We start from the raw sequence: 14,877 nt of genomic DNA on the forward strand, positions 1-14,877 counted from the left end.
CATATGCTGAGCACTTGTTGGCTGCTTTTCCTTCACTCTACGGTCCAACTCATCCCAAACCATCTCAATTGAGTTGAGGTTGGGTGATTGTGGAGGCCAGGTCATCTGATGCAGCACTCCATCACTCTCCTTGTTGGCCAAATAGCCCTTACACAGCCTGGAGGTGTGTTGAAAAACAAATGAGAGTGATGGAGTGCGCAAACCAGATGGGATGGCGTATCGCTGCAGAATGCTGTGGTAGCCATGCTGGTTACGTGTGCCTTGAATTCTAAATAAATCACTGACAGTGTCACCAGCGTAGTACCCCCACACCATCACACCTCCTCCTCCAGGTTTCATGGTGGGAACCACACATGGTGAGATTATCCGTTCATCTACACTCTGTCTCACAAAGACACAACGGTTGGAACCAAAAATCTCAAATGTGGACTCATTAGACCAAAGGACAGATTTCCACTGGTCTAATGTCCATTGCTCATTCTTCTTGTTATTGGTGTCCTTTAGTAGTGTTTTCTATGCAGCAATTCGACCATGAAGACTTGGTCCATGCAGTCTCCTCTGAACAGTTTATGTTGAGATGTGTCTGTTACTTGAACTCTGTGAAGCATTTATTTGGACTGCAATTTCTGAGGCTGGTAACTCTAATGAACTTATCCTCTGCAGCAGAGGTAACTCTGGGTCTTCCTTTCCTGTGGCGGTCCTCATGAGAGCCAGTTTCATCATAGCGCTTGATGCTTTCTGTAACTGCACTTCAAGAAACTTTCAACGTTTTTGAAATTTTCCAGATTGACTGACCTTCATGTCATCAAGTAATGATGGACTGTCATTTCTGTCTGATTATTTGAGCTGTTCTTGCCATAATATGGAGTTAGCCCTATTTGATAAAAGGCCATCTTCTGTATACCACCCCTACCTTGTCACAACACAACTAATTGGCTCAAATGCATTAAGACAGAAAGAAATTCCACAAATTAACTGTTAGTAAGGCACATGAAGCTGGTTGAGAGAATGCCAAGAGTGTGGAAAGCTGTCATCAAGGCAAAGGGTGGCTACTTTGAAGAATCTCAAATAAAAAATAGATTTTGATTTGTTTAACACTTTCTTGGTTACTACATGCTTCCATGTGTGTTATTTCATAGTTTTGATGTCTTCACTATTATTCTGTAGAAAATAGTCAAAATTAAGAAAAACCCTTACATGAGTAGATGTGTCCAAACCTTTGACTGGTACTGTATATTTTGAATTATTAAGTTGCCATTTCAGTTTACTTCCTGAATTGACTGACTTCAATTCAAATTGGACCCCTACAGTGTCGCAATTACCATATAATTACATGTAGAACACTACAACTGCAACTGAATGTCTTATGTCAGATAGCTCAACAATTCCCTGGAGGTCGGTGGGTTCCCCAGATAGCATATGATAGCAAAATGTGTATAATTGCAAGACATTTACTTCAAATGTGAATAAAAGCATGACGTTAGCTATAAAACAGCACATGTATGTCCCTGCCTAATGGCAAAAAATTCTTAGCCTCATGACAAAATGCGTAGAATAGCATTAGAAAACGTGTGTTTTTCTATTTGCACCATGGAAACATGTGTTGAAATGCAGGAAGTTAGCTGATTTTCCTGCAAAAAAATTGAGGTGTTCTCTCCCCTAGGGTTTTGGGGCTAGTTTATACTTTTTATTCGATGTTTGCAATTCACACAGTTGTACACGTTATTAGAGTTTCTTTTTGGTCCTTAATCTATAACATCAACAATCACTTGAACTCTTGAACTTAAACTCTTAATGCCTCGTACATGTATTACAACAAGCGGTTAATTACCTTAGCTGACCTGGTTGGTTCCCAGAGTATGTTCTTCAACTCACAATTTCTTTAGAGGTTTTATCCAATCACTCAGTATCTGTTCCTCCTACTAGAAGTTTGTACTATGATTCGCTGAATCTTGTTAAAAGGCTGTGTCGAGATCAAGACCCTTCGTAACACCACTGATGCTGTGTATCTACTCCAGTTACGGAGTGGATTTATTAAGCAATGGGAGTGTACAGGGTAGTTGTCTCTGTTCGTCTCTTTACAAAATCCAGAAATCACAATTTACAATTGTTCTAGAGTATGAAAGTCAGATATTACCTTTTGGGGTGATGATAGGTTTAAATATCACGAGCTGCCTGTCAGTGTTAAGTCAAGTAGATCTATCATGCCCTCTTAATGAAGGCATTCTTCTTATATACTATTCTCGGGACCATGTCAGCCTTAGCGCTGACTCACATTCTAATCTTGCGGCGAGCTATTCCTGTAAAGGGTCAGTGTGATATGTCAGTGTGATAGGATCAGTGTGATATGTCACTGTGAATATATTACTAATGACAGTGCCTATGTATCCTCTAAGCCCAAATCTTGCATCAAATTAACCCAGTCACATTCTACTGTTGGTTTGCTTTTTCTTGTTTTATCGATGACTCTCCTTCTTCCTCATCTGCGGGCGGTACTTGAACTTAAGGTATCTCATCGAACCAGTTATTTGGCTCCTACTTAAGAGGCGGAGCCAGTGGTGAAGGTGTGGGCGGATCCAGTAAAGGAGGTGTCATCAGAGCCCTTTTTTGTGCTACCGCATTAGTACATATAAGTGTCTTATATCGGCTGAAAGATTAAATTCTTGTTCATTTAACTGTCTGATTTACAGTAGCTATTACAGCGAAAACATGCCATGCGATTGTTTAAGGACGGCCCCCCACATCAAAATATTTTTCCACCGGCACAGGTTTCATACATTCACAAATAACGATTAAATATTCACTTACTTTTTGAAAATCTTCCTCTGATTTGTCATTCAAAGTGTCCCAGCTATAGCATGTAGTGTCAGGGCCTGAGCTACAGGCCGTTTACTTTTGGCACGTCATTCAGACAGGAAGACAAGAAAAAAAGGAGCCCTAAGAAGTTTAAACATTTATGAAAAAATGTTGGTCACTGGCCTACACACAATACCCCTCAAAGTAGAATCATTATTTTTTATTTTTTCAAATTAAAAGCTTAAAGTTTTTTGTCAGTAAGAATTCAACCCCTTTGTTATGCTTAACAACTCACATAATAAGTTTCATGGACTCTGTGTGCAGTAGTGTTTAACATGATTTTTGAATGACTGCCTCATCTCTGTAACCCACATATACAATTATCTGTAAGGTCCCTTAGTCGAGCAGTGAATTTCAAACACAGATTCGTTATGGACTGGGGAGTTGGACCAGGACATTAATTCACCTTTCAGCAAGAAAATAAACCTAAAGCACAAGGCCAAATCTACACTGGAGTGGCCGAGTTTCAGATTTGAAAATGACCTAAAAAATGATTGTCTAGCAATGATCAACAACTAATTTGACAGAGCTTGAATAATAAAAACTAAAAAAGAATAATGGACAAATATTGCACAATCCAGGTGTGGAAAGAGAGACCCAGAAAGAAAGACTGTAATCACTGCCAAAGGTGCTTCTACAAAGTATTGATTTATGTAATTGTTATTTATTTCATTTTCAATAAATGTGCAAAAAATTCTAAAAACATGTTTTCACTTTGTCATTATGGGGTATTGTGTGTAGATGGGTGAGAAAAACATCTAGACTGAACAAAAATATAAACGCAAAATGCAAAGTGTTGGTCCCATGTTTCATGAGCTGACATAAAACATCCCAAATATGTTCCATACGCATAGAAAGTTTATTTCTCTCAAATGTTGTGCACAAATTGCTTTACATCCCTGTTAGTGAGCATTTCTCCTTTGCTTAGATAATCCATCCACCTGGCAGGTGTGATGCCAACGTTGTGAACGTCCCAATGCCATTGTGGCGTTGGGGTTATGGTATGGGCAGGCATAAGCTATGGACAACCAACAGAATTGCATTTTATCGATGGCAATTTCATGATGAGATCCTGAGGCCCATTGTGATTCCCACTGTTTTAAGGTATCTGTGACCAACAGATGCATATCTGTATTCCCAGTCATGTGAAATCCATAGATTAGGACCTAATTAATTTATTTCAATTGCCTGATTTCATCATTTGAACTGTAACTCAGTAAAATCAATTGTTACATGTTGTGTTTATTTTTGCTTCCAAATATTTAATACAAATTGTATTCAGGCTGTAACACAACAAAATGTGGAATAATTCAACGGTACGAATACTTTCTGAAGGCACATTAGCAGACATTTGTATCCATAGCGATATACAGCGATATACATTTTCATATGGGTAGCCCCAGCGGGAAACAAGCCCAAGATCTTGAGAGGCACGCAGGATCTGAGAGGAATAGTTTTCTAATTTTACAATCAGGAAAATGTGAATGTGTCAAGGGTAGTCCTGGGTAGTCAAGGTGTAATTTTGGACTTGTGAACACCTACACCTTATTTTAACACACTCCTGTTCACACCTATCCAATCCTCTCAGATCTCCACAAGTAGCTACTGGTTATGGGCTAGTTTTGGATTGGGCATAATATGTGGCAGCAGGGTTTAATTTTTATTTATTTATTTTTTATTTCACCTTTATTTAACCAGGTAGGCTAGTTGAGAACAAGTTCTCATTTACAACTGCGACCTGGCCAAGATAAAGCATAGCAGTGTGAACAGACAACACAGAGTTACACATGGAGTAAACAATTAACAAGTCAATAACACAGTAGAAAAAAAAGACTCTATATACATTGTATGCAAAAGGCATGAGGAGGTAGGCGAATAATTACAATTTTGCAGATTAACACTGGACTGATAAATGATCAGATGGTCATGTACAGGTAGAGATACTGGTGTGCAAAAGAGCAGAAAAGTACATCAATAAAAACAGTATGGGGATGAGGTAGGTATATTGGGTGGGCTATTTACCGATGGACTATGTACAGCTGCAGCGATCGGTTAGCTGCTCAGATAGCAGATGTTTGAAGTTGGTGAGGGAGATAAAAGTCTCCAACTTCAGCGATTTTTCAATTCGTTCCAGTCACAGGCAGCAGAGAACTGGAACGAAAGGTGGCCAAGGTGTTGGCTTTATGGATGATCAGTGAGATACACCTGCTGGAGCGTGTGCTACGGTTGGGTGTTGCCATCGTGACCAGTGAACTGAGATAAGGCGGAGCTTTACCTAGCATGGACTTGTAGATGACCTGGAGCCAGTGGGTCTGGCGACAAATATGTAGCGAGGGCCAGCCGACTAGAGCATACAGGTCGCAGTGGTGGGTGGTATAAGGTGCTTTTGTGACAAAATGGATGGCACTGTGATAAACTGCATCCAGTTTGCTGAGTAGAGTATTGGAAGCTATTTTGTAGATGACATCGCCGAAGTCGAGGATCAGTAGGATAGTCAGTTTTACTAGGGTAAGTTTGGCGGCGTGAGTGAAGGAGGCTTTGTTGCGGAATAGAAAGCCGACTCTTGATTTGATTTTCGATTGGAGATGTTTGATATGAGTCTGGAAGGAGAGTTTACAGTCTAGCCAGACACCTAGGTACTTATAGATGTCCACATATTCTAGGTCGGAACCATCCAGGGTGGTGATGCTAGTCGGGCGTGCGGGTGCAGGCAGCAAACGGTTGAAAAGCATGCATTTGGTTTTACTAGCGTTTAAGAGCAGTTGGAGGCCACGGAAGGAGTGTTGTATGGCGTTGAAGCTCGTTTGGAGGTTAGATAGCACAGTGTCCAAGGAAGGGAAGGAAGTATACAGGATGGTGTCGTCTGCGTAGAGGTGGATCAGGGAATCGCCCGCAGCAAGAGCAACATCATTGATGTATACAGAGAAAAGAGTCGGCCCGAGAATTGAACCCTGTGGCACCCCCATAGAGACTGCCAGAGGACCGGACAACATGCCCTCCGATTTGACACACTGAACTCTGTCTGCAAAGTAGTTGGTGAACCAGGCAAGGCAGTCATTAGAAAAACCGAGGCTACTGAGTCTGCCGATAAGAATATGGTGATTGACAGAGTCGAAAGCCTTGGCCAGGTCGATAAAGACGGCTGCACAATACTGTCTTTTATCGATGGCGGTTATGATATCGTTTAGTACCTTGAGCGTGGCTGGGGTGCACCCGTGACCTGCTCAGAAACCAGATTGCACAGCGAAGAAGGTACGGTGGGATTCGAGATGGTCAGTGACCTGTTTGTTGACATGGCTTTCGAAGACCTTAGATAGGCAGGGCAGGATGGATATAGGTCTGTAACAGTTTGGGTCCAGGGTGTCTCCCCCTTTGAAGAGGGGGATGACTGCGGCAGCTTTCCAATCCTTGGGGATCTCAGACGATATGAAAGAGAGGTTGAACAGGCTGGTAATAGGGGTTGCGACAATGGCGGCGGATAGTTTCAGAAATAGAGGGTCCAGATTGTCAAGCCCAGCTGACCAAGAAAAATACCAAGAAACCAAGAAAAATAATATTCAATATTATTATTTTGTAATCAGTGAGCAACCTATCTTCCACTTGCTCCATTAGAGCACAACCCAATTCAAGACAAGGAGGATGTTTCCCTCTGAATTTGAGACCCAGAAAACACAAGAATATGCAGAGAATAACCAAGCAAATACTGTAGTAGCGTTGTCCCTAAGCTGATCCTAGAACTGTACCTAAGGGCAACTTCTACCCGTATGATGTATGTCTTACCCAAGCCAGTGATTTTCAATTGGAGACCCCACAGGGGTGCATTTTTTTTTCAAGCAATAACAAACATGAACCAACTAATCAAGGGCTTGGTGATAAGTTCACTAGTGGCAGGTTAGTCATGCAAGTGTTAGAACAAAAATCTGCAGCCCTAGTGAATTGGCAATGTCTCACACATTTATGGCAGTAGCATCTCACGTGTGTGTGTGTGTGTGTGTGTGTGTGTGTGTGTGTGTGTGTTTTCCAGCATCAGCAGGTTGGCTTTGAGGATGTTCAAGGCAGTCTGGGCGAAGTCCTGGAAGCCTCCAAGCCTCTGATTGGACAGGCGGAGCCACTTGTCGCCGCCATCGTTCAATCAAAGTCCATGTTGTTGTCACGTGACCTGGTGCTGCTGGGCCAGGCGTTGTCAGGGAAACGTGCACGGCTTCAGGTGAGAGGGGAAAGCCATGTATAAAATGTAAATATATAAAATAGAACAAACAGATTCTATTGTAAATATTGTGGAAAAAAGTTAACATCAACATTGATGGATTTATACAACAAATTAATGAATAGACATTTTATGAATGTATGTTCCAAAAATATATTGTATGCTGAACAAAATTGGGAAATGTAATTATTTCATACTTATACAATTTCTCAGAGAAAACGATTTAGTTTAAACAAGTAATAATAATAAAATAAAACAAGATAGGTGTCAAAGTTATTGGCACCCCTGTTTTCAATACTTTGTGTACCCTCCCCTTGCGAGGATAACGGCACTCAGCCTTTTTCTATAATGCTTTATGAGATTGGAGAACACATTGGGAGGGATCTTTTACCATTCCTCACAGAATCTTTGCAGATCTTTTATATCCTTCAATCGGCGCTTATTGACAGCCCTCTTCAATACAAACCAAAGGCTTCCAATGGGGTTCAAGTATGGACACTGCAAAATGTTGCTTTTGTGTTCAATTAACCATTTCTTTGAGATTGGAATGTGTGCTTGGGGTCATTGTCTTGTTGGAAGATTCACTTGTGCCAAGTTTCAGACTCCTGGTGGAGGCAACTAGGTTTTTGGCTAAAATGTCCTGGTACTTGTTAAGGTCAACAGCATCATGAACTCTACCAAGGCCCCAGGACCAGTCAAAGCAAAACAGCCCCATAACATCAAAAACCCACCACCATATTTTACAGTAGAAATTAGGTTATTTTCTGCATATGTATACTTCTTTCGACGCCAAACCCACCAGCTCTATTTAAGTCTCATCTGACCATAACACTCATTTCCAATTTAAAGTACCAATGCCATTTAGCAAACTCCAGGCTTTTTTTATGGCAGCCATTCCAAATAGCCTATTGGCATGAAGGTGGCTTCCAATAGTAGATTTGGAGGCTGAGGGACCCCAAAATGCTGTAATTCTCCAACTATGGCCCTTGGATTTTTCTTTCCCTCCCAAACGATCTTCCTCACTATTTGTGGGGACAAGATATACAGTGTGCATTTCAGAAAATATTCAGACCCTTTAACTTTTTCCACATTTTGTTACATTACAGCCTTATTCTAAAATGGATTCAATTGTTTTTTTCCCCCAATCTATCTACACACATTACCCCATAATGACAAAGCAAAAACAGGTTTTTAGATTTTTTAAAAATGTATTCAAAATAAAAAACGGAAATATCACATTTACATAAGTATCAGACCCTTTACGCAGTACTTTGTTGAAGCACCTTTGGCAGTGATTACAGCCTCAAGTCTTCTTGGATATGACGCTACAAGCTTGACACACCTGTATTTGGGGAGTTTATCCCATTCTTCTCTGCACATCCTCTCTAGCTCTGTCAGGTTGGATGGGGAGCATCTCTGCAAAGCTATTTTCAGGTCTCTCCAGAGATGTTCGATCGGGTCTACGGTCCTGAGCACTCTGGTGCAGATTTTCATCAAGGATCTCTCTGTACTTTGTGCCTTTAATCTTTCCCTTAATCCTGACTAGTCTTTCAGTCCCTGCCACTGAAAATCATCCCCACAGCATGATGTTGTCACAAGCATGCTTCACTGTAGTGATGGTGCCAGGTTTCCTCCAGATGAGGCACTGGTTTCATTGGTTTCATTAGAATAGAGAATCTTGTTTCTCATGGTCTGAGAGTCCTGTTGGTGCCTTTTGGCACACTCCAAGCGGGCTGTCATGTGCCTTTTACTGAGGGGTGGCTTTCATCTGGCCACTCTACCATAAATTACCTGATTGGTGGAGTGCTGCAGAGATGGTTGTCCTTCTGGAAGGTTCTCCCATCTCCACAGACGAACTCTGGAGCTCTGTATGAGTGACCATCGGGTTCTTAATCACCTCCCTGACCAAGGCCCTTCACCCACCATTGCTCAGTTTGGCTGGGTGGCCAGCTCTAGAAAGTGTCTTGGTGGTTCCAAACTTCTTCCATTTAAGAATGATAGAGGCCACTGTGTTCTTGGGGACTTTCAATGCTGCAGAAATGTTTTGTGATCCTTCCTCAGATCTGTGCCTCGACACAATCCTGTCTCGGAGCTCTACGCAATAATTCCTTCGACCTCATGGCTTGATTTTTGCTCTGACATGTACTGTCAACTGAGGGACATTATATAGACAGGTGTCTGTCCTTCCAAATCATGTCCAATCAATTGAATTTACCACAGGTGGACTCCAATCATCTCAAGGATGATCAATGGAAACAGGATGGACCTGAGCTCAATTTTGAGTCTTATAGTAAAGGGTCTAAATACTTATGTAAAAAATAAGGTATTTCTGTTTTTTAATACATGTGTAAAATATCTTAATGCCTGCTCTCACTTTGTCATTATGGGGTATTGTGTGTAGATGAAACAAACAAAACAAATAAACAATTTTAGAATAAGGCTGTAACGTGACAAAATGAGGAAAAATTCAAGGGGTCTGAATACTTTCCGAATGCACTGTACATGTATCCTTAACCCGGCAAATTTACCAGTGGTTTTAAACGTGGCAATTGTTGCTCTAACTGTGGTAAGTGGTATATTTGGTTTTTCAGTTGTTTTTTTTGAAAGTCAACTATCATTTGTCTCTTTTCATTAGTGAGTTCTTTTCCTTTCCCCATGCTGATGGATGAGAAAGGGATTTTACATGCGTGTTACCACATTTTTATACCCCAGTGAAACAGGAAGCCATGGAAGCCACAATACAGTTCCTTAAAATGAGATTCACTTAAATATAGTAGAATGTTAATGCAGATGTAATTTAGTTTGATTTTATTTATAATAATCTTTAGGTTAGGGTTAGCCAATTTTTTGTTGTTGCATACAATATAGCTCAGTGTTTGTTTCTTTTATCGTATTTTTTGCTCATCAAGGGTGGCAATTATTTTGGACTTCACTGTATTTGTTTGTGTGTTTGCTTACAGGAGGATTTGGATCAGCGCCACTCAATTAGCACTAGTATGGATTCACTGGAGCTGCAGACCGAGGCTTTGCGTCACATGCTCACTTCTGATGTCTGCAGCATGGACAGTGTGAAGGTGAGTCAGACAACACACACGCATGGACACACACACACACACACACACACACACACACACACACACATACTCATATTTATTCATTGCTCCTTCAGTCTGCTCTGATGGCGCTGAGCCATCTGCAGCCTGCCCTGGATGACCTCAGTGAGGCAAGCCTTTCTGTGACCCTGGATGGCCTGGAAGCAGATAGACTGAAGTCCCTGACCAGGAAGTGGGCGCAGGCCCTCTACTGCGCCTCCCATATGAACAGGTAAGTGGGCCAATTGTTTACATATCTATTGTAGGATCAGCCTCCTCTCCCCCCCATCCTTACCTTAACCATTAGCGGGGAAAGTGCAAAACTGACCCAATATCAGCTGGGGATTTTTTGGGGGGGAGGGGGGAGGGGGGGGGGGGTACAATTAACATTCATTCCCAAGAATAAACGTAAGGGATTTTACTGAATAATTGGACATGTATTGTGTGTGATTTGGTCTGTTTGTGTACTTACACGTGTGTGTGTGCTCAACAGAACATTTCAAGCTGAGGCCCAGCACTCCCAGAGCCTTCAACAGAAGTGGGACAGCTGGGAGGGCTTCCAGGAGAAGATGGAGGAGGACTTGGCCCCAGACGTTTCTGGAAACTACTCCGGCCTCCGTGAGCAACTGGCAATCCATCAGGTTCATTACCCTGTTTTAAAAATAAAATCTTCTCCCATTGTTCTAATCTTCAGATAATCTTCTCAATCATTATGGCTGGCATTGTATCACCACCCATCTTTTAGAGGTCCTGAATAAGATATAGATATATTTCAGATTGTATTGAACAGACAGCGAGAGAGGATGAAAGTGGGGAAAGATATTGAAAGGATGTGTCAAAGGCCAGTAGGCCAGATTCTAACGCATGGCGACACTGTAGACATACATGTCTGCTAGAGGCTGCCGCATTACCGATAGACCAGCCAGGAGACTAAGATATATTTTTTCAAAAAATGAAACAATATAAAGAAAATCAAATGAAAATGAACTACTATATTTTAGGTTATGGCACACTATGGGCATATAGGGCTTCTGCAATATCTCACAGACCACTGTGTATTTCAGGCTAAGCTGCATATTAGAATTGATTCCATGTAAACCTTGGAAATACCCACTTTAAAAAAACAACAGGCCTTCCGAGTGGCGCAGCGGTCAAATGCACTGCATCAATACAGACCCGGGTTTGATCCCGGGTCTGTATTGATGCAGTGCGTTTGACCGCGCACAATTTACTTGACTCATCGTGCTCTAGTGTCTCCTTGTGCCTGCAGACTGACTTTGGTCATCAGTTGAATGTGTTTCCTCCGACACATTGGTGCTGGCAGGTGTTGAGGAGCGCGGTTTGGAGGGTCCTCTATCGTCCTCTCCTGATCCCGTTGGGGAGTTGCCGCCATGAGACAAGATCGTAATTGGATATGATGAAATTGGGGAGAAAAAGGGGTAACAAAAAAAAGACAACAGTACGGTTGTTCATGGCAACGCTCGATAGTCTTGATTTAACTCTAGCATATTATTCACACATTCATGTTGATTAAGTCCATTATCAGTCCTAAGCCACTGCTCCGATATTTAATGTATTCTATGGTCAGAAGAGGACTGGCCACCCCTCTGAACCTGGTTGCTTTCTAGGTTTCTTCCTTGGTTTGTGCCTTCTAGGTTGTTTTTCCTGGCCACTGTGCTTCTGCTTCTGCATTGCTTGGTTTGGGGTTCAGGCCAGGTAAAAGTAAAGCACTTTGTGACAGCCGATGATGTAAAAAGGGCTGTATTCTCAATGAATTTGGTTCATTGATATTCCTTGTTATTAAACAGAGACTCCGGATTGAAGTATTGGCTGGGCACCAACTCTTGAGAGGGGTGATCGTCATCTCAATGAGGTCAATTGAAGACACACCAGAGGAGAAAAGGTAAAGGAGTGCAGTAGGCTACATTTCTAGCAGGGTTGGGGTCAATTTGAATTGAAGTCAATCAATAGAAAAAACATTATATGAATGAAATTGCTTCTCCTTCTTAGTTCATTGAAAGGTCATTGAAGATATATACTTTTTTCAATTATTGAATTGGAATCTAAGTTTATTTCCTGAATTAACCTTGAATTGAACCTGACCTTGATTTTCAGAATGCATAATTCAAAGCTAATAACTCAAAGTAGTATCATTAAAAAAAACTGAAATATGTGTGAATTGAAAGATAAATAACTCTCAATTAAAGATAATATATTTCATGTCTTACAAAAAAAAATAGAAATATTGCATCTCAGTGTGCTAATTATGGCAACGTAAAGCTGGAATCCTTAATTGTGAGACTGCCATGTCCGTTTGGGATATTACAACAACAAAGAAGTCTCAGACATCATTGCACGCACAATAGAACAGCAGAATATACACCATTTTATTTTACCACACTGCTCGACACACCTCACCTATTTCGTCCACAAAACAAAAACAATAACAAAGGTGTGTGGGCGGGCATGTGGTGCTGTTTCCACTAATGTGGATTCCATCTTTAAGGTTATATTATAAGAGTGTGGGTGGGTGTTTTCCATCTTCATTTTAACACTATACATTTCAACAGTTCCAACTATGTGGTTACGCTGGGTTTATCATTCCATCACACACTGGACTTGCTGTAGGCGTTCTGGCCTCCAGTGGTTAGGAAATCAAAGCTTGCAGTCTTCTATTTCTTCTGAGGATCTGCCATCTCGTAAAGTAATAAAAAATGTGGTTTTCCTGCCGCGTTCTTTCTAGCTTGGGTAATGGCGTCCCAGCTGTGACCATAAAACACACACTCACACACACACACAAATAGGCATACATGTGAACACATGCACACACACAAAATGGGGAGCTGTACTATTCTCTGGAACAGCAAGATGGCTGACACTAAGGACTGCCACATAATTTGGTCGTTGTGCATCTAGCGTGGAAACTTCCAAGCTTTATAAAAAAAACTCTCTGGTTACGTCCCAATAATCTCTCTTTTATCCCGAAGGAAATGACTGATATATGGAAACTCCCTCTAGCTCATTTTCAATTTGTGTAGGGAGGTGAATGAGTGCACACTTCAGGAGGAAGGGGAGATTATTGGTCACAACAACTGCTCCAAGCCCCATCTCCTCCAACTTCATCTTCGTATCAGCCTAAGAGTTACAGTTTGCGTCCCACATGGCACCCTATTCCCTATAGAGTGCACTACTTTTGACTAGTCATATGGATGTGCCATTTGGGGCACATCCATAGAGGCCTGCCAGTTAGACAGTGTTTTATCAGTAGAAACAGGAGGAGATTGATTTAAGTGGAGGTTCGCCAAGAACTGCAGATTAAATTAGCTGGCTAAATGTGGAACATTTACTGAAATGTTGTTGATCTATGTGCATTCATCCCTGTCAAATAAGTTGAATGAAATAAAAAATAATGAAGTTGGATCAGATCTGAAATGTTGATTCACCGAACCTATGTTTTGTTATTATCATAGGTGAATTAAACGCTTTTCTATGGGGACCAGGTTCAGGTCATATTTTCTAGATTTTGTTCAAAATAGTAGAATATAAACACTTCGTTTCAATTATCCAAAAACAATCTGCATTCACCTGCAAGTAGGGATTCTAAAAAGCTGTCTATATCATTATTCCTGTAATAGTTTACCGTGTAGCCCGGAAACTTCTAGAAAATGTGTGTGATACCTATCTGTGTATATTACTAGTTGGTAGCCCCACTAGTTGGTTTATTGGAGTAGGCTATATTTCTCAAATTCCCCCTAAGCTGTCGGCCAAGTGTGGAGTAATGAGAGACCCTGAATACCCAGGCTGTTCAATAGCATGAACACAATGGGGACAATTAAAACCTTTTACTGCAGTGGGCTAAATCAGGGTCACAGTGTTTCTTGCTAGTCTTAAACAAATCTACTTTGAAACAGAAGTATTCACCTCACACATGGATATGACCTTAAAAAATAAGACACCTGTACCATGTCAGATATAGAGTTGAAATGTATTCAATTTTGAGTTTGCATCCCAATATAACATTTTATATACAGTATATCAAAGAAGCCTGAACTATAACAAAACCGTTTGACTGGGAAACACATTCTCAAATTTGTTTTATTTTTATATACAGTTGAAGTCAGAGGTTTACATACACCTTAGCCAAATACAATTCCTGACATTTAATCCTAGTAAAATTCCCTGTCTTAGTTCAGCTAGGATCACCACTTTTTTAAGAATGTGAAATGTCAGAATAATAGTAGAGACAATGATTTATTTCAGCTTTTATTTCTTTCATCACATTCCCAGTGGGTCAGAAGTTTACATACACTCAATTAGTATGTTGTAGCATTACCTTTAAATTGTTTAACTTGGTTCAAACATTTTGGGTAGCCTTCAATAAGCTTTCCACAATAAGTTGGGTGAACTCTGGCCCATTACTCCTGACAGAGCTGGTGTAACTGAGTCAGGTTTGTAAGCCTCCTTGCTCGCACACGCTTTTTCAGTTCTGCCCACACATTTTCAATAGGATTGAGGTTAGGGCTTTGTGATGGCCACTCCAATACCTTGACTTTGTTGTCTTTAAGCCATTTTGCCACAACTTTGGAAGTATGCTTGGGGTCATTGTCCATTTGGAAGACCCATTTGTGACCAAGCTTTAACAAGACTGATGTCTTGAGATGTTGCTTCAATATATCCACATACTTTTCCTACCTCATGATGCCATCTATTTTGTGAAATGTA

General features: G+C 41.0%; 1 protein-coding gene across 6 annotated transcripts in view; it reads left to right on the forward strand.

Moving 5' to 3' along the window:
- Window positions 1–14,877, forward strand: part of syne2a (spectrin repeat containing, nuclear envelope 2a) — a 204,854-nt gene that overhangs the window by 140,390 nt on the left and 49,587 nt on the right. For all 6 annotated transcript variants that reach the window (XM_031837347.1, XM_031837346.1, XM_020496695.2 and 3 more), the window contains 5 exons: window positions 6,881–7,063; window positions 10,024–10,137; window positions 10,233–10,387; window positions 10,649–10,796; window positions 11,964–12,058. In XM_031837347.1, the coding sequence (XP_031693207.1) occupies window positions 6,881–7,063; window positions 10,024–10,137; window positions 10,233–10,387; window positions 10,649–10,796; window positions 11,964–12,058 (695 nt within the window). The remainder of the gene's footprint in view (window positions 1–6,880; window positions 7,064–10,023; window positions 10,138–10,232; window positions 10,388–10,648; window positions 10,797–11,963; window positions 12,059–14,877) is intronic.

This window comes from Oncorhynchus kisutch, linkage group LG12, assembly GCF_002021735.2.
Source record: "Oncorhynchus kisutch isolate 150728-3 linkage group LG12, Okis_V2, whole genome shotgun sequence".
In the NCBI taxonomy this organism is placed as follows: domain Eukaryota; kingdom Metazoa; phylum Chordata; class Actinopteri; order Salmoniformes; family Salmonidae; genus Oncorhynchus; species Oncorhynchus kisutch.